This window comes from Ranitomeya variabilis, chromosome 4 (assembly GCF_051348905.1).
Source record: "Ranitomeya variabilis isolate aRanVar5 chromosome 4, aRanVar5.hap1, whole genome shotgun sequence".
Lineage (NCBI taxonomy): Eukaryota > Metazoa > Chordata > Amphibia > Anura > Dendrobatidae > Ranitomeya > Ranitomeya variabilis.
Window position 1 is genome coordinate 701,784,047 of NC_135235.1, and position 20,020 is coordinate 701,804,066.

At 48.0% G+C, this 20,020-nt stretch overlaps 2 protein-coding genes across 4 annotated transcripts in view; one reads left to right on the top strand and one right to left on the bottom strand.

The window, feature by feature from the left end:
* Positions 1-7,004, top strand: part of LOC143766439 (uncharacterized) — a 380,006-nt gene extending 373,002 nt beyond the window's left edge. For 2 of the 3 annotated variants that reach the window (XM_077254131.1, XM_077254132.1), the window contains one exon: positions 5,504-7,004. In XM_077254131.1, the coding sequence (XP_077110246.1) occupies positions 5,504-6,951 (1,448 nt within the window). In that variant the 3' untranslated portion in view covers positions 6,952-7,004. The remainder of the gene's footprint in view (positions 1-5,503) is intronic. The other variant, XM_077254133.1, reaches the window with a different exon arrangement.
* LOC143766427 (uncharacterized) overlaps positions 1-20,020 on the bottom strand; it is a 473,765-nt gene that overhangs the window by 275,822 nt on the left and 177,923 nt on the right. The gene's annotated exons all lie outside the window — the stretch shown is intronic.

A 20,020-nucleotide genomic window follows, 5' to 3' on the forward strand; every position in this document is an offset into this window, starting at 1 on the left:
GCGCACTATATCTGATAATGCCCCCAACCCTCAGTAGGGAACCACTGTATCTAGACATAGATCACATCTGTCAATAAAGGGTCCCTGCAGCCCAGAAATATTAAAAACTATTATATGCTGGCCTGGTGGCTCAATCAGAGATCGAGAGTTCCTCGACAGGAAAGTGTTTTTATCAGAGAGACTTTTCCAATTGTAAAACTTCAAGGGTTGTCTATAAGGCCATGTGCTCCTGCCCAAGAGACTATATAGGAATAACTAAAAGGGAATTTAGAAAAAGAGTGAGTGAACATCTAGGAGACATTAGAAATGATAGGGATACCCCCTTGGCCCGACATATGAGGTTAGTCAATCGAGGAGATTTGGAAAATATCAACTTTATGATTATTCAGGTCATAAAACCAGGCCCCAAAGGAGGTGACCATGATAGTACCATGATAGTACCATTTTTAGACGGGAGTGTGAAAGGATATTTAGACTTGACTCCCGGCAACCCAAAGGAATAAATGAGCAGATGTCATTTGCCTGTTTTGTCTAGACTACCCTATTGTTTTTTGGACACTGAGTAATTAATTGACTAGCCAATTACTATTTTTCTCCTATTAGGAATGCATAGATTTCTATGTATTAATACCATTGATCCATTTCTGCAAATGGTCTGCCTTGCCTCGTAAGGATTTAATAATATATTTATATGATTTTTGGGAGGTCATTTATAGGACCGGTTAAACTCATAATATTGAATAAATTATACCTATATTAATGAAACAGCAAGACACTAATGTAATACCCGGCTATTGATATACCATTTGAAAAAGGAAAAAATACATTGCTGGTGGCCTGGGTTATTGATTCTCTTATTATGTGGTAGTGTAATATATGATTCTTTGCTCCCCAAAAAATAGGGTCTGATCGGTTTGTCCATTGCTCTCGCCTGGTATGTGCAGTGTGAACTACAGTCTGGTAACGTCCGTCGGTCTTTTGCTCATGCGCAAACGGATATGACGTGGGACACTTTGAACTTGGAAGTTATTTTACATGCTTCCGTGCAATCCACATGAGGCATGCGCAGACCGCTCATCAGAAGACATTACTTACTTCCGTGCGCTCCAGATTGAAACGCACGCGAGGCATGCTTTGATGGGCAGATCATGGCACGGGCTGAACTCATTTTATTACTGATGAAGACTGTTGAGTTGGATCATTTCAGTAGATGTGTTATTGTCTATAGCCACAGTTTTTGACTGCACTAGTTAGTGTCCAAAACACTCTGATTTAACCTCTTCCTGCAGCCAGATTTTTGCTCCTAATCATGCCCCATTTTTAAAATCAGACGTGTGTCACTTTATGTGGTGAGCACTTTGGAATTATTCCCAAAGGATAATGGAAAACAAATCGAACATACAAATTATTTTCCACCTTCGCACAATACCCTATATAAAGGTTGTACACTACTGTCTGGGCACATGGCAGTGGTCAGAAGGGAAGGAGCGCTATTTGAATGTAGATCTAGCTGAAATAGTTTGCAGACACAATGTATTGGGTCATCTGGCAGCTCAAAAGATGTCCATCATGAACATGCTTGGCACTATCTTCTCTGCTTTCCATATCCCAAGGATTGTCTTGCTCATTGCCCTTTAACACACTTACATGAATCTGAACTTACACTGGGACCCCTAGGCTTGGACCCCATGGTGTTACCTGCTATTTTGTGGTGTTAGATGGCAAGAAGAATAGTCAGGTAGCTGGGTAAGAACTAGAAGGACAGAATAAGAAGACACGAGTAGTCAGTAAATGGGCCACGGTCACAACAGTAAACAAATGCACAAGCCGCAAGCTGAGCACAGAGGACTGAACCAGAGGAGAACAACTCTGTATCTGGTAGATTCTGGCAATATGCTTTGAGCTTTAGTAGGGTGTAGTACTATCCAATTTGCTGAAGTAGGGAACAGATTACTCCAGCTGGACAGACAGATCCCAGATGAGATTGGTAGAGTATATAATCACTGCATTCGTACAAATTGAGGAATTTTGCTTCAAGTGAAAAATTTAATACAGGTGGCAGGTGAACTGACAGGCAAATTAACGTTTCGGACAGTTAATGGCCTTGATCACAATGCCGCCCTTGGAAAAATGTCTCCAGGTTAGAACACGAAATGTCAATATGGATGGTTGGAGTAAGAGTGAATGGACAAAATCTTCCATAAGTGGTTAAGTTGTGCATGTAGACACGAATGTGTCTTGGGATCAGCTGGATAGCATTGCAGCAGAAGCCGACACCAGTGGCTATTTAGTGAAAGCTGGCACGTATTGTGTCTGAAAGCAAACTCAGACAAAACAGGTCGGTGCTGTCATGTAGGTTAGGGAGCCGAATCCAATAGCGATAGTGCAGTTGTGGAACAGGTGCAGCAATACCCCAGGAGCATATGAGAGACGCAGCTGCAGGAGCCGGCCTTGGTGGACGAGTGGGAGTTGCTCCCTAACCTACATTACAGCACTGACCTGTTTTGTCTGAATTTGTTTTGAGACACAATATGTGCCAGCATTCGCTAAATAGCCACTGGTGTCGGCTTCTGCTACAACGCTATCCAGCTGTTCCCAAGTCACACCAAAGACGACTAATCAGGAGACTTTATTTAATATTTACCTATATTTAAGTGAGACTAGAAAAAAAACTAAAATTATGTATCATGTTATCCAAAACAGTCAGAAATCTAGCCACATATAGGCAGATCTCAATATGGTCACAATATGTGTATTGCCATCTTAACTTGGGTCCGCTGCACCTTGGTTAGTGCAATTGTTGGAGGCCTTGGACAGATAAGCATCTCTGCCTGTATTCTGGTGTTTTTTTGTCTAAAATAGTGGAGGTTTTTCCTCTTATGGTGTTTTTTTTTTTTAGATTAGGACTGCCAATATGTAAGGACCCATGACGTGGGTTGGCAGCTTAAATATTGTGGCCATAATATCAACCAATACCTTGCATACATTGTTGTGTTTTTGGTGCACTATATATTTTTCCAGGGTGCGGCTGGGCCCTTGATGGCTCTGTACACTGTGGCCTCTGTTCACACAGGATGCATTATGGTGAGCCCGCTACATGGCGTCATTAATAGGCTTTGAGCCATATACTTTGCATTCCTGTTTGAACACGCCACATACAGACTATTTGTTTGCACAGGTGCACCAAGCGGCCAATTCCTGATTGTAGGGTGGCTGCCTTATTGGTATTATTGCACCTGTGTATTTGCCATCTTAGGCCGGTTTCACACGTCAGTGGCTCCGGTACGTGAGGTGACAGTTTCCTCCCGTACCGGAGACACTGACACACGTAGACCCATAAAAATCAATGCATCTGTTCAGATGTCATTGATTTTGTGCGGACCGTGTGCGGACCGTGTCTCCGTGTGCCAAACACGGAGACATGTCAGTGTTCGTGGGAGCGCACGTTTTACACGGACCCAATAGAGTCAATGGGTCCGTGTAAAACACGCACCTCACACGGACATTCTCCGTCTGGGGTCCGTGTGGCGTGCCGGAGACAGCGCTACAGTAAGCGCTGTCCCCCCCCACATGGTGCTGAAGCCGCCATTCATATGTTCCCTGTAGCAGCGTTTGCTACAGAGAAAATATGAATGATAGTGTTTAAACTAAAGATCCATGTGTCCGCCGCCCCCCCACCCCCTGTGCGCCCCCCCCCGCTGGTCAGAAAATACTTATCCGGGTCCCCCGTCGGCTGTCGCTCCTTCCTGGTCTGGCCGCGCCTCCTACTGTATGCGGCCGATTACACTCATGAATATGTGGCTCCACCTCCAATAGGGGCGGAGCCGCCTATTCATGAGTGTAAATGAGCGGCCCCACGTGACCGCATACAGTAAGCCGCGGCCAGACCAGGAAGGAGCGACTGCCGACGGGGGATCCGGGTGAGTATTTTCTGACCAGCGGGGGGGGGGCGCACAGGGGGTGGGGGGGCGGCGGACACATGGATCTTTATTTTAAACACTATTCTTCATATTTTCCCTGCAGCAAACGTTGCTGCAGGGATGATATGAATCGCAGCTTCAGCACCATGCAGAGTGGGTACCACACGCTCCGTGTGGTACCCACTCGCCATACGGGCGGCACACGTGTGCCGCAGGTATGGCCTCCGTGAGTTCCCAGGCACACGGACACGGATAACTCCGGTACCGATTTATTCCGGTACCGGAATTATCTGGACGTGTGGGACAGCCCTTAACTTGGGTCCGCTGCACCTTGGTTAGTGCAATTGTTGGAGGCCTTGGACAGGTAAGCATCTCTGCCTGTATACTGGTGTTTTTTTTTGTCTAGAATAGTGGAGGTTTTTCCTCTTATGGTGTTTTTTTTATCACAATATGTGCCAGCATTCGCTAAATAGCCACTGGTGTCGGCTTCTGCTACAACGCTATCCAGCTGTTCCCAAGACACATTCGTGTCTGCATGCACAACTTTACCACTTACGGAAGATTTTGTCCATTCACTCTTACTCCAACATCCATATAGACATTTCGTGTTCTAACCTATAGAAATTTTTCCAAGGGCGGCATTGTCATCAAGGCCATTAACTGTCCGAAACGTTAATTTGCCTGTCGGTTCACCTGCCACCTGTATTAAATTTTTCACTTGAAGCAAAATGTACGCGTGCAGTGATTATATACTCTATTGTTTATGGGATCATCGGCTCCGTTCACTAGCACCGTCATATCCTTAAGAATCGAGTGCTAGCCCTCTGCCCTTTTTCCCAGATGAGATTGGACATACCATATGCAGACACCCTAATATAACTAAATGACAGAAAACCAGAGTAGTCGAAATCCCCATAAAGTGATTCCATTTTATAAATTAATTCGTGGAAGGTTATAATCTATAGGAGGAGTGAATATTTTGACTCCACAACCACTTTCCGGAAATTAACACGCAGTGGATATTGGAGAGTGAAAATTACACATTTGCCATTTTATTACCCAACACATAGTGCCCAGATTGTGCTCCAGGAGACAAACACTGTAAATTAATTGGATTCTTCTCATAATTTTGCTAAACACGGGGATCCTAAATGTTGTTTGAGCACACTGCAAGACTCAGAAGTGAGATCTGATTGTGCTGTATTGGTTTATAGAAACCCTGTTGCTTTACAACCTTTGAGCCACTAATAGCGTGGGAACCTCTGTTTTTCCATTGACAGATGATGGACCTGAGTGGGGACTTGTTTTTTTGTGAGATGAGAATTGGTATTATTTTCGCCTACAAAACATTGATTGGTTTCTTTTTATTCGATATTTGGGAGGCAAAATGAACAAACAGTTTTAACACCAAACCCTACTGGTTCATCTAATAAGGTTTTCTGTTAGACTGAACTGTCATTGTCTTGGTAAATAATTAATGGTTTTTATATATCTTGCAATTTTTATGGACCGTTTAAGTAGAAATGTTCAAAAATATAAAACTCAAGGATGTTTTATTAAAAAAACAATTGTTTTTATCTCAGCAGATGACTGTACCAGGAAATCCGAGGGACAGCTGACATCGTCTTCAATTTTTAAATCAGATGATCTTGAGATCCGACAAGATACTTCAGAAGTGAATGATATTACTCCAGATACACCATCATCCCTTCACATCAAATATATGTCAGCTGATCCTATGAAACAGGTCCCATCTTCTGATTCATTACCAACTACTAAGGAAAATCAAAATCACAAAAGAGACAATAAAAAACAAACTGCTCCTAAAGCAAAGAAGTCATTTTCATGTTCAGAATGTGGAAAATATTTTAATTGCAAATCACATTTTGTTACTCACCAGAGAATTCACACAGGAGCTAAACCTTTTTCATGTTCAGAATGTGGGAAACGTTTTACCCGGAAAGCACATCTTGTTAGACATCAGATAACTCACACAGGGGAGAAGGCTTTTTCCTGTTCAGAATGTGGGAAATGTTATCTATGGAAAACAAATCTTGATAGCCACAAGAGAACCCACACAGGGGAGAAACCTTTTTCCTGTTCAGAATGTGGGAAATGTTTTAACTGGAAAATGGATCTTGAGAGCCACCAGAGAACCCACACAGGGGATAAGCCTTTTTCCTGTTCAGAATGTGGGAAATGTTTTACCCGGAAAGCACATCTTGTTAGACATCAGATAACTCACACAGGGGAGAAGGCTTTTTCCTGTTCAGAATGTGGGAAATGTTATATATGGAAAACAAATCTTGATAGCCACAAGAGAACCCACACAGGGGAGAAGCCTTTTTCCTGTTCAGAATGTGGGAAATGTTTTACCCAGAAAGCATATCTTGATAGCCACCAGAGAACCCACACAGGGGAAAAGCCTTTCTCCTGTTCAGAATGTGGGAAATGTTATATATGGAAAGCAAATCTTGATAGCCACAAGAGAACCCACACAGGGGAGAAGCCTTTTTCCTGTTCAGAATGTGGGAAATGTTTTAACCGTAAATCAGTTCTTGATAGCCACCAGAGAACTCACACAGGGGAGAAGCCTTTTTCCTGCTCAGAATGTGGGAAATGTTTTAACCGGAAATCGGTTCTTGATAGCCACCAGAGAAATCACACAGGGGAGAAACCTTTTTCATGTTCAAAATGTGGGAAATGTTTTAAATGGAAAGTGCTTCTTGATAGACATCAGAGAAGTCACACAGGGGAGAAGCCTTTTTCCTGTTCAGAATGTGGGAAACGTTTTAGCAATAAATCAGATTGTGTTAAGCACCAGATAATCCATACAGGGGAGAAGCCTTTTTCCTGTTCAGAATGTGGGAAATGTTTTAACCGGAAAGCACATCTTGTTAGACATCAGAGAACTCACACTGGGGAGAAGGCTTTTTCCTGTTCAGAATGTGGGAAATGTTTTAACCAGAAAGCGCATCTTGTTAGACATCAGAGCAGTCACACAGAGGAGAAGCCTTTTTCATTTTCTTAATATGGGAAATGTTTTACTTGGAAATCAACTGTTAATAAACATCAGAGACGTCACATAGGGGAGAAGCCTTTTTTATGTTCAGAATGTTGGAATCGTTTTAAAGGGAAGGTACCGCTTTTGTAGATCATTAATAAATCACTGTAATGTAGCATAACATGCTGCTATAACCAAGTTTTAAATGCATGTGAAACAGATTTCGTGTGTTATATGAGTTTAAAGAAGGCACTGGGGGCTGACATCTTGTGTTCACAGCAGTAGCACGACACTATCAGTGTCATATTACGGCACCCCATGGACATAGGAGATAATAGACCGGCGCTGACCCTATCTCTAACATTGCAGCAGCATTAGCAGTGAGCTGGGCACGCCTCTGTGGGCTGCACACTTCACTGCTGTAGGCGCGGCTGACCGCCATTTTATTATAGCCCAGTGCTATCTGCCAAGCTCCACTTACTCTCTATCGCAGGAGAGAAGCGCTCACTGGAGCCGGAGGATGGGGAGTGCAGGTGATTTACATCCCTGCTCCTCTGTACTCCAGGCACTGCACGTCCTGGGCAGACATCCTCTGCTCCTCACACGCTGCTCTGTGTGCTTCTCCTGCTCTGTCTCTGCCTCCTCACACAGTCCCTGTGATCTCCGGTAAGCTGCACTCTCAGGCTGCAGAGAGGGAGCTGACACCTGGAGAAAGGGCAGCTGACAGGACAGTGACTAAGGTGGGGGAAGGGGGGATGGCAAGAATTTTAGTCAAAAAACAGGAGAGAAGTAGCGTGCACACAGCAGGGATCACATACCCTTCCCCCATATAGCTCTTCTGTGATCTCCCATAGGCCAGCACACTGCTCTCCTGAAATACTCTGTGCTGCAGTCACCCTGCTCCTTCCCCTATATATCTCCCTCTGTGACCCTGGAGGTGACTGTCTCTCCCAATGGGTGCTGTCTCTCTTCCCATGTGTGCTCTCCATCCCCCTGTGCCTGTTCGCTCTCGCTCCTAAGCACTCCTCTCCCCCTGCATGTCTTTCCCCATTGCACACACAGCTCAGTGCGTGCAATAACAGGAGCTGCGGGGTTCATGCTGTGACATGTCAGCGTGACCCCCCACAGCTGTGACTGTCACCCGCGGTAACACTACCGCCGGTACTGTCGGTCACAGCGCTGCGGGATCATGCTGGCAGATGTCAGTGTGATTCCGCAGCTGACTGTGACCTGCAGCGGTGACTTGCGGTAAAAAAGCAGGCGCGGACCGATGAGGCTACTGCTCCCATTGGGCTCTGTCTGATGAGAGAGTAGTATCATCTGCCGCTACCTGTGCTCACAGTTTAAAAGAAAAAAAAAAAAGTTACATTACATACACATTCACATAAAAATTAAAAAAAATTATACTCACGGTGGTGCAGTGATCCACCTCCCGTCAGTCTATCGCCGGCTGTCTTTGAGAGCAGTCATATCACTGATGTGACTGCTCTCAAAGTGATCAGGATCGTCGTGGGACATTATGGATTATCTTCTCGGCGGGCAGGTGAGGAATATATGTGGCTTATTTTATTTTTGTTGCAGGAGACGAGGACGAGGGATTCGGGGAGCCGGGCAAAGTGCCAGAAAAGCATCTAATAGATGCGCCATTTCTGGGGCGGCTGAGAGCTGATGGTTTTTAGCCTGGGGGGTCAATATCCATGGCCCCTTCCTAGGCTATTAATATCCCGCAGCTGTTTGCATAACCTTTGCTGGTTATTATAGGGGGACCCCACGTAATTTTTTTTGATTGGGGTCCCCCATTTTAATAGCCAGTAAAGGCTAAGTATACAGTTGTGTGCATGTGAGCGTCAGCGTGCGCACACTCCCCCCCATAGACCAGCACACGGCTCTCCTGAAATACTCTGCTCCCTCCACCGTATATCTCTCTGTGACCCCCCCATAGACCAGCACACTGCCATATGGATCACGCATAATGCTGCCATATCTATTTTTCACATAATACTCCCATAAAGACCACACATTATACCGCCATATATATTTATTACATAATACTGCATATAGATCACACATGATGCCACCATATATATTTTTTACATAGTACTGTCATATAGACTACACTTGATGTGGACAAGTATTATGTGTGATCTGTATTATGGCATTATGTGTGATCTATATGACGGTATTATATGTGATCTTTATGGTGGTATTATGTTTGATCAGTATGGTGGAATAATGTAAAAAATATGACTATTATATGATAACTATATTGTGGGATTATGTGTGATCTATGTGGCATTATTATGTGACAATTATATGGTGGTATTATGTGTGATCTACATGGTGTTGTGTGTGATCTATATAACGGTATTATGTGTGATCTATATGGCGGTATTTGAGAAGTATATGGCGGTATTATATGAGAACACTATGGCGGTATGTGTGATCTATATGATGGTATTATATGAGAACTATATGGCGCCATTATGTGTGATCTATATGGAGGTATTATGTGAGAACTATACGATGATTATAGCCTAGGAAGGGGTTAACACCCACGGATATTCCCAGGCTATGAATATCAGCCTGCAGCTGTATATTTAGCCTTTACTGGCTATTAAAATAGGGTTCCCACCAAAAAACGTGGGGTCCCCCTATAATTAATAACCAGAAAAGGCTATGCAGACAGCTGCGGGCTGATGTTAATAGCCTAAGAAGGGGCCATGGATATTGCACCCACCCCCTTCCTTGGCTACAAACACCAGCTCAAAGCCACCCCTGAAATGGCGCATCTCTAAGATGCGCCAATTCCGGCACTTAGCCTCTCTCTTCCCACTACCCTGTAGAGGTGTCATATGGGTAATATTTGTGGGGTTAATGTCATCTTTGTATTGTAAGGTGACATCAATCCGGCTTAGTAATGGAGAGGCGTCAATAAGACACCTATCCATTACTAATCCTATAGTTGTTAAGGGGTTAAATAAACACAGCCAGAATAAAGTATTTTAATTAAATAAAACACTACACACTTTCTCATCTTTACTAGTCAGCTAACCGTGCAACGCTCTCAATCTCCTGAAAAAAAAAACAGCAGTATACTCCCTGTTCCCGCACACACACACACGCAGATACACACGGACACCCGCACACAGACACGCACATATTCACAGCTCACAGTCTCCGCACACACACTCTTCCTCCTCCGCAGCGTTTATCGCACACAACTCCGCAGCAAAACCTCAGATTTTTTGGGTGCAGAAACACTGCAGATCCGCAAAAAGAATTGACGTGCTGCGGAAAATAAAACCCTGCAAATCCGTGCGTATTTTTCCGCAGCATGTCCACACCAATTCTCAATTTCCCATTGACTAACATTGGGTGTGCACTACGCTGCGGATTTGATGCAATTCCGCGCATCCAAAAACGCTGCAGAAACGCATCAAAATCATCCAAGTGTCTCACCCCTGCTATTCCATGTGTATCTCTCTCCATCACACTCGATATCTCTCATCATACTACGTCTCTCTCCTCATCACGCTCCATGTGTCTCACCCCTACTGTTCCATGTGTATCTCTCTCCCCATCACGCTCCGTGTGTCAAACCCCTGCTATTCCATGTGTATCTCTCTCCCCATCATGCTCCATGTGTCTCACCCCTGCTGTTCCATGTGTATCTCTCTCCCCATCATGCTCCATATGTCTCACCCCTGCTGTTCCATGTGTATCTCTCTCCCCATCACGCTCCATGTGTTTCACCCTTGCTGTTCCATGTGTATCTCTCTCCTCATCACGCTCCATGTGTCTCGCCCCTGCTGTTCCATGTTTATCTCTCTCCCATCACGCTCCGTGTCTCACTCATCATACTACATGTCTCTCTCCCCATCACGCTCCATGTGTCTCACCCCTGCTGTTCCATGTGTATCTCTCTCCCCATCATGCTCCATGTGTCTCACCCCTGCTGTTCCATGTTTATCTCTCTCCCATCACGCTCCGTGTCTCACTCATCATACTACATGTCTCTCTCCTCATCACGCTCCATGTGTCTCACCCCTACTGTTCCATGTGTATCTGTCTCCCCATCACGCTCCATGTGTCTCACCCCTGCTGTTCCATGTGTATCTCTCTCCCCATCATGCTCCATGTGTCTGACCGCTGCTGTTCCATGTGTATCTCTCTCCCCATCATGCTCCATGTGTCTCACCCCTGCTATTCCATGTGTCTCTCTCTCCCCATCACGCTCCATGTGTCTCACTCATCATACATGTCTCTCTCCCCATCACACTCCATATGTTTTACCCCTGCTGTTCCATGTGTATCTCTCTCCCATCATGCTTCATGTGTCTCACCCCTGCTGTTCCATGTGTATCTCTCCCCATCACGCTCCATGTGTCTCACCCCTGCTGTTCCATGTGTATCTCCCATCACGCTCCATGTCTCTCACCCCTGCTATTCCATGTGTATCTCACTCCCCATCATGCTCCATGTCTCACCCCTGCTGTTCCATGTATATCTCTCTCCCCATCACGCTCCATGTGTCTCACGCCTGCTGTTCCATGTGTATCTCCCATCACGCTCCATGTCTCACCCCTGCTATTCCATGTGTATCTCACTCCCCATCATGCTCCATGTCTCACCCCTGCTGTTCCATGTATATCTCTCTCCCCATCACGCTCCATGTGTCTCATCCCTGCTGTTCCATGTGTATCTCTCTCCCATCATGCTCCATGTGTCTCACCCCTGCTGTTCCATGTGTATCTCTCTCCCATCATGCTCCATGTGTCTCACCCCTGCTGTTCCATGTGTATCTCTCTCCCCATCACGCTCCATGTGTCTCACCACTGCTGTTCCATGTGTATCTCTCTCCCATCATGCTCCATGTGTCTCACCCCTGCTGTTCCATGTGTATCTCTCTCCTCATCATGCTCCATGTGTCTCACCCCTGCTGTTCCATGTGTATCTCTCTCCCATCATGCTCCATGTGTCTCACCCCTGCTGTTCCATGTGTATCTCTCTCCCCATCATGCTCCATGTGTCTCACCACTGCTGTTCCATGTGTATCTCTCTCCCATCACGCTCCATGTGTTTCACCCCTGCTGTTCTATTTGTATCTCTCCCCATCATGCTCCATGTGTCTCACCCCTGCTGTTCCATGTGTATCTCTCTCCCATCACGCTCCATGTGTCTCACCCCTGCTGTTCCATGTGTATCTCTCTCCCATCACGCTCCATGTGTTTCACCCCTGCTGTTCCATGTGTATCTCTCTCCCATCATGCTCCATGTGTCTCACCCCTGCTGTTCCATGTGTATCTCTCTCCCATCATGCTCCATGTGTCTCACCCCTGCTGTTCCATGTGTATCTCTCTCCCATCATGCTCCATGTGTCTCACCCCTGCTGTTCCATGTGTATCTCTCTCCCATCATGCTCCATGTGTCTCACCCCTGCTGTTCCATGTGTATCTCTCTCCCATCACGCTCCATGTGTCTCACCCCTGCTGTTCCATGTGTATCTCTCTCCCATCATGCTCAATGTGTCTCACCCCTGCTATTCCATGTGTATCTCTCTCCCCATCACGCTCCGTGTCTCACCCCTGCTGTTCCATGTGTATCTCTCCCCATCATGCTCCATGTGTCTCACCCCTGCTATTCCATGTGTATCTCTCTCCCCATCACGCTCCGTGTCTCACCCCTGCTGTTCCATGTGTAGCTCTCTCCCCATCACGCTCCATGTGTCTCACCCCTGCTGTTCCATGTGTTTCTCTCTCCCATCACGCTCCATATGTCTCACTCCTGCTGTTCCATGTGTATCTCTCTCCCATCACGCTCAATGTGTCTCACCCCTGCTGTTCCATGTGTATCTCTCCCATCACGCTCCATGTGTCTCACCCCTGCTGTTCCATGTGTATCTCTCTCCCATCACGCTCCATGTGTCTCACCCCTGCTGTTCCATGTGTATCTCTCTCCCATCACGCTCCAAGTGTCTCACGCCTGCTGTTCCATGTTTATCTCTCTCCCATCACGCTCCATGTGTTTCACCCCTGCTGTTCCATGTGTATCTCTCTCCCATCACACTCCAAGTGTCTCACCCCTGCTGTTCCATGTGTATCTCTCTCCCCATCACGCTCCATGTGTCTCACCCCTGCTGTTCCATGTGTATCTCTCTCCCATCACGCTCCATGTGTCTCACCCCTGCTATTCCATGTGTATCTCTCTCCCCATCATGCTCCATGTGTCTCACCACTGCTGTTCCATGTGTATCTCTCTCCCATCATGCTCCATGTGTCTCACCCCTGCTGTTCCATGTGTATCTCTCTCCCATCATGCTCCATGTGTCTCACCCCTGCTGTTCCATTTGTATCTCTCCCCATCATGCTCCATGTGTCTCACCCCTGCTGTTCCATGTGTATCTCTCTCCTCATCATGCTCCATGGGTCTCACCCCTGCTATTCCATGTGTATCTCTCTCCCCATCATGCTCCATGTGTCTCACCCCTGCTGTTCCATGTGTATCTCTCCCCATCATGCTCCATGTGTCTCACCCCTGCTGTTCCATGTGTATCTCTCTCCCATCACGCTCCATGTGTCTCACCCCTGCTGTTCCATGTGTATCTCTCTCCCATCACGCTCCATGTGTCTCACCCCTGCTGTTCCATGTGTATCTCTCTCCCATCATGCTCAATGTGTCTCACCCCTGCTGTTCCATGTGTATCTCTCTCCCCATCATGCTCCATGTGTCTCACCCCTGCTGTTCCATGTGTATCTCTCTCCCATCACGCTCCATGTGTCTCACCCCTGCTGTTCCATGTGTATCTCTCTCCCATCATGCTCCATGTGTCTCACCCCTGCTGTTCCATGTGTATCTCTCTCCCATCACGCTCCATGTGTCTCACCCCTGCTGTTCCATGTGTATCTCTCTCCCATCATGCTCCATGTGTCTCACCCCTGCTGTTCCATGTGTATCTCTCTCCCATCACGCTCCATGTGTCTCACCCCTGCTGTTCCATGTGTATCTCTCTCCCATCATGCTCCATGTGTCTCACCCCTGCTGTTCCATGTGTATCTCTCCCCATCATGCTCCATGTGTTTCACCCCTGCTGTTCCATGTGTATCTCTCTCCCATCATGCTCAATGTGTCTCACCCCTGCTATTCCATGTGTATCTCTCTCCCCATCACGCTCCATGTGTCTCACTCCTGCTGTTCCATGTGTATCTCTCTCCCCATCACGCTCAATGTGTCTCACCCCTGCTGTTCCATGTGTATCTCTCTCCCATCATGCTCAATGTGTCTCACCCCTGCTATTCCATGTGTATCTCTCCCCATCATGCTCCATGTGTCTCACCCCTGCTGTTCCATGTGTATCTCTCTCCCATCACGCTCCATGTGTCTCACCCCTGCTGTTCCATGTGTATCTCTCTCCCATCACGCTCCATGTGTCTCACCCCTGCTGTTCCATGTGTATCTCTCTCCCATCACGCTCCATGTGTCTCACCACTGCTGTTCCATGTGTATCTCTCTCCCATCACGCTCCATGTGTCTCACCCCTGCTGTTCCATGTGTATCTCTCTCCCATCATGCTCCATGTGTCTCACCCCTGCTGTTCCATGTGTATCTCTCTCCCATCATGCTCCATGTGTCTCACCCCTGCTGTTCCATGTGTATCTCTCTCCCATCATGCTCCATGTGTCTCACCCCTGCTGTTCCATGTGTATCTCTCTCCCATCATGCTCCATGTGTCTCACCCCTGCTGTTCCATGTGTATCTCTCCCCATCATGCTCCATGTGTCTCACCCCTGCTGTTCCATGTGTATCTCTCTCCCATCACGCTCCATGTGTCTCACCCCTGCTGTTCCATGTGTATCTCTCTCCCCATCACGCTCCGTGTCTCACCCCTGCTGTTCCATGTGTATCTCTCCCCATCATGCTCCATGTGTCTCACCCCTGCTATTCCATGTGTATCTCTCTCCCCATCACGCTCCGTGTCTCACCCCTGCTGTTCCATGTGTAGCTCTCTCCCCATCACGCTCCATGTGTCTCACCCCTGCTGTTCCATGTGTTTCTCTCTCCCATCACGCTCCATATGTCTCACCCCTGCTGTTCCATGTGTATCTCTCTCCCATCACTCTCAATGTGTCTCACCCCTGCTGTTCCATGTGTATCTCTCCCATCACGCTCCATGTGTCTCACCCCTGCTGTTCCATGTGTATCTCTCCCATCACGCTCCATGTGTCTCACCCCTGCTGTTCCATGTGTATCTCTCCCCATCACGCTCCATGTGTCTCACCCCTGCTGTTCCATGTGTATCTCTCTCCCATCACGCTCAATGTGTCTCACCCCTGCTGTTCCATGTGTATCTCTCCCATCATGCTCCATGTGTCTCACCCCTGCTGTTCCATGTGTATCTCTCTCCCCATCACGCTCCATGTGTCTCACCCCTGCTGTTCCATGTGTATCTCTCTCCCATCACGCTCCATGTGTCTCACCCCTGCTATTCCATGTGTATCTCTCTCCCCATCATGCTCCATGTGTCTCACCACTGCTGTTCCATGTGTATCTCTCTCCCATCATGCTCCATGTGTCTCACCCCTGCTGTTCCATGTGTATCTCTCTCCTCATCATGCTCCATGTGTCTCACCCCTGCTATTCCATGTTTATCTCTCTCCCCATCATGCTCCATGTGTCTCATCGCTGCTGTTCCATGTGTATCTCTCTCCCATCACGCTCCATGTGTCTCACCCCTGCTGTTCCATGTATATCTCTCTCCCATCATGCTCCATGTGTCTCACCCCTGCTGTTCCATGTGTATCTCTCTCCCATCACGCTCCATGTGTCTCACCCCTGCTGTTCCATGTGTATCTCTCTCCCATCATGCTCCATGTGTCTCACCCCTGCTGTTCCATGTGTATCTCTCTCCCATCACGCTCCATGTGTCTCACCCCTGCTGTTCCATGTGTATCTCTCTCCCATCATGCTCCATGTGTCTCACCCCTGCTGTTCCATGTGTATCTCTCTCCCATCACGCTCCATGTGTCTCACCCCTGCTGTTCCATGTGTATCTCTCTCCCCATCACGCTCCATGTGTCTCACCCCTGCTATTCCATGTGTATCTCTCTCCCATCATGCTCCATGTGTCTCACCCCTGCTGTTCCATGTGTATCTCTCTCCCATCATGCTCCATGTGTCTCACCCCTGCTGTTCCATGTGTATCTCTCCCCATCATGCTCCATGTGTCTCACCCCTGCTGTTCCATGTGTATCTCTCTCCCATCACGCTCCATGTGTCTCACCCCTGCTGTTCCATGTGTATCTCTCTCCCATCATGCTCAATGTGTCTCACCCCTGCTATTCCATGTGTATCTCTCTCCCCATCACGCTCCATGTGTCTCACCCCTGCTGTTCCATGTGTATCTCTCTCCCATCACGCTCCATGTGTCTCACTCCTGCTGTTCCATGTGTATCTCTCTCCCATCACGCTCAATGTGTCTCACTCCTGCTATTCCATGTGTATCTCTCTCCCATCACGCTCCATGTGTCTCACTCCTGCTGTTCCATGTGTATCTCTCTACCCATCATGCTCCATGTGTCTCACCCCTGCTGTTCCATGTGTATCTCTCTCCCATCACGCTCCATGTGTCTCACCCCTGCTATTCCATGTGTATCTCTCTACCCATCATGCTCCATGTGTCTCACCCCTGCTGTTCCATGTGTATCTCTCTCCCATCACGCTCCATGTGTCTCACCCCTGCTATTCCATGTGTATCTCTCTCCCCATCATGCTCCATGTGTCTCACTCCTGCTGTTCCATGTGTATCTCTCTCCCATCACGCTCCATGTGTCTCACCCCTGCTGTTCCATGTGTATCTCTCTCCCATCACGCTCCATGTGTCTCACTCCTGCTGTTCCATGTGTATATCTCTCCCCATCATGCTCAATGTGTCTCACCCCTGCTGTTCCATGTGTATCTCTCTCCCATCATGCTCAATGTGTCTCACCCCTGCTATTCCATGTGTATCTCTCCCCATCATGCTCCATGTGTCTCACCCCTGCTGTTCCATGTGTATCTCTCTCCCATCACGCTCCATGTGTCTCACCCCTGCTGTTCCATGTGTATCTCTCTCCCATCATGCTCAATGTGTCTCACCCCTGCTGTTCCATGTGTATCTCTCTCCCATCATGCTCAATGTGTCTCACCCCTGCTATTCCATGTGTATCTCTCCCCATCATGCTCCATGTGTCTCACCCCTGCTGTTCCATGTGTATCTCTCTCCCATCACGCTCCATGTGTCTCACCCCTGCTGTTCCATGTGTATCTCTCCCCATCATGCTCCATGTGTCTCACCCCTGCTGTTCCATGTGTATCTCTCTCCCATCATGCTCAATGTGTCTCACCTCTGCTGTTCCATGTGTATCTCTCTCCCATCATGCTCAATGTGTCTCACCCCTGCTATTCCATGTGTATCTCTCTCCCCATCATGCTCCATGTGTCTCACCCCTGCTGTTCCATGTGTATCTCTCTCCCCATCATGCTCCATGTGTCTCACCCCTGCTGTTCCATGTGTATCTCTCTCCCATCACGCTCCATGTGTCTCACCCGTGCTGTTCCATGTGTATCTCTCTCCCATCATGCTGCATGTGTCTCACCCCTGCTGTTCCATGTGTATCTCTCTCCCATCACGCTCCATGTGTCTCACCCCTGCTGTTCCATGTGTATCTCTCTCCCATCACGCTCCATGTGTCTCACCCCTGCTGTTCCATGTGTATCTCTCTCCCCATCACGCTCCATGTGTCTCACCCCTGCTGTTCCATGTGTATCTCTCTCCCATCATGCTCTATGTGTCTCACCCCTGCTGTTCCATGTGTATCTCTCCCCATCATGCTCCATGTGTCTCACCCCTGCTGTTCCATGTGTATCTCTCTCCCCATCACGCTCCATGTGTCTCACCCCTGCTGTTCCATGTTTATCTCTCTACCCATCATGCTCCATGTGTCTCACCCCTGCTGTTCCATGTGTATCTCTCTCCCATCACGCTCCATGTGTCTCACTCCTGCTGTTCCATGTGTATCTCTCTCCCATCACGCTCAATGTGTCTCACCCCTGCTATTCCATGTGTATCTCTCTCCCATCACGCTCCATGTGTCTCACTCCTGCTGTTCCATGTGTATCTCTCTCCCATCATGCTCCATGTGTCTCACCCCTGCTGTTCCATGTTTATCTCTCTACCCATCATGCTCCATGTGTCTCACCCCTGCTGTTCCATGTGTATCTCTCTCCCATCACGCTCCATGTGTCTCACTCCTGCTGTTCCATGTGTATCTCTCTCCCATCACGCTCAATGTGTCTCACCCCTGCTATTCCATGTGTATCTCTCTCCCATCACGCTCCATGTGTCTCACTCCTGCTGTTCCATGTGTATCTCTCTCCCATCACGCTCCATGTGTCTCACTCCTGCTGTTCCATGTGTATCTCTCTCCCATCACGCTCAATGTGTCTCACCCCTGCTATTCCATGTGTATCTCTCTCCCATCACGCTCCATGTGTCTCACCCCTGCTGTTCCATGTGTATCTCTCTCCCATCATGCTCAATGTGTCTCACCCCTGCTGTTCCATGTGTATCTCTCTCCCATCACGCTCCATGTGTCTCACCCCTGCTGTTCCATGTGTATCTCTCTCCCATCACGCTCCATGTGTCTCACCCCTGCTGTTCCATGTGTATCTCTCTCCCATCACGCTCAATGTGTCTCACCCCTGCTGTTCCATGTGTATCTCTCTCCCATCACGCTCCATGTGTCTCACCCCTGCTGTTCCATGTGTATCTCTCTCCCATCACGCTCAATGTGTCTCACCCCTGCTGTTCCATGTGTATCTCTCTCCCCATCACGCTCCATGTGTCTCACCCCTGCTGTTCCAGGTGTATCTCTCTCCCCATCACGCTCCATGTGTCTCATCGCTGCTGTTCCATGTGTATCTCTTCCCATCACGCTCCATGTGTTTCACCCCTGCTATTCCATGTGTATCTCTCTCCCCATCATGCTCCATGTGTCTCACCCCTGCTGTTCCATGTGTATCTCGCTCCCATCATGCTCAATGTGTCTCACCCCTGCTGTTCCATGTGTATCTCCCTCCCATCATGCTCCATGTGTCTCACTCCTGCTGTTCCATGTGTATCTCTCTCCCATCATGCTCAATGTGTCTCACCCCTGCTGTTCCAGGTGTATCTCTCTCCCCATCACGCTCCATGTGTCTCATCGCTGCTGTTCCATGTGTATCTCTTCCCATCACGCTCCATGTGTTTCACTCCTGCTATTCCATGTGTATCTCTCTCCCCATCATGCTCCATGTGTCTCAGCCCTGCTGTTCCATGTGTATCTCGCTCCCATCATGCTCTATGTGTCTCACCCCTGCTGTTCCATGTGTATCTCTCTCCCATCACGCTCCATGTGTCTCACCCGTGCTGTTCCATGTGTATCTCTCTCCCATCATGCTCCATGTGTCTCACCCCTGCTGTTCCATGTGTATTTCTCTCCCATCACGCTCCATGTGTCTCACCCGTGCTGTTCCATGTGTATCTCTCTCCCATCATGCTCAATGTGTCTCACCCCTGCTATTCCATGTGTATCTCTCTCCCCATCACGCTCCATGTGTCTCACCCCTGCTGTTCCATGTGTTTCTCTCTCCCATCACGCTCCATGTGTCTCACTCCTGCTGTTCCATGTGTATCTCTCTCACCATCATGCTCCGTGTCTCACCCCTGCTGTTCCATGTGTATCTCTCACCATCATGCTCCGTGTCTCACCCCTGTTGTTCCATGTGTATCTCTCTCCCATCATGCTCAATGTGTCTCACCCCTGCTATTCCATGTGTATCTCTCTCCCATCACGCTCCATGTGTCTCACCCCTGCTGTTCCATGTGTATCTCTCTCCCCATCACGCTCCATGTGTCTCACCCCTGCTATTCCATGTGTATCTCTCTCCCATCACGCTCCATGTGTCTCACCCCTGCTGTTCCATGTGTATCTCTCTCCCATCACGCTCCATGTGTCTCACCCCTGCTGTTCCATGTGTATCTCTCTCCCATCATGCTCCATGTGTCTCACACCTGCTGTTC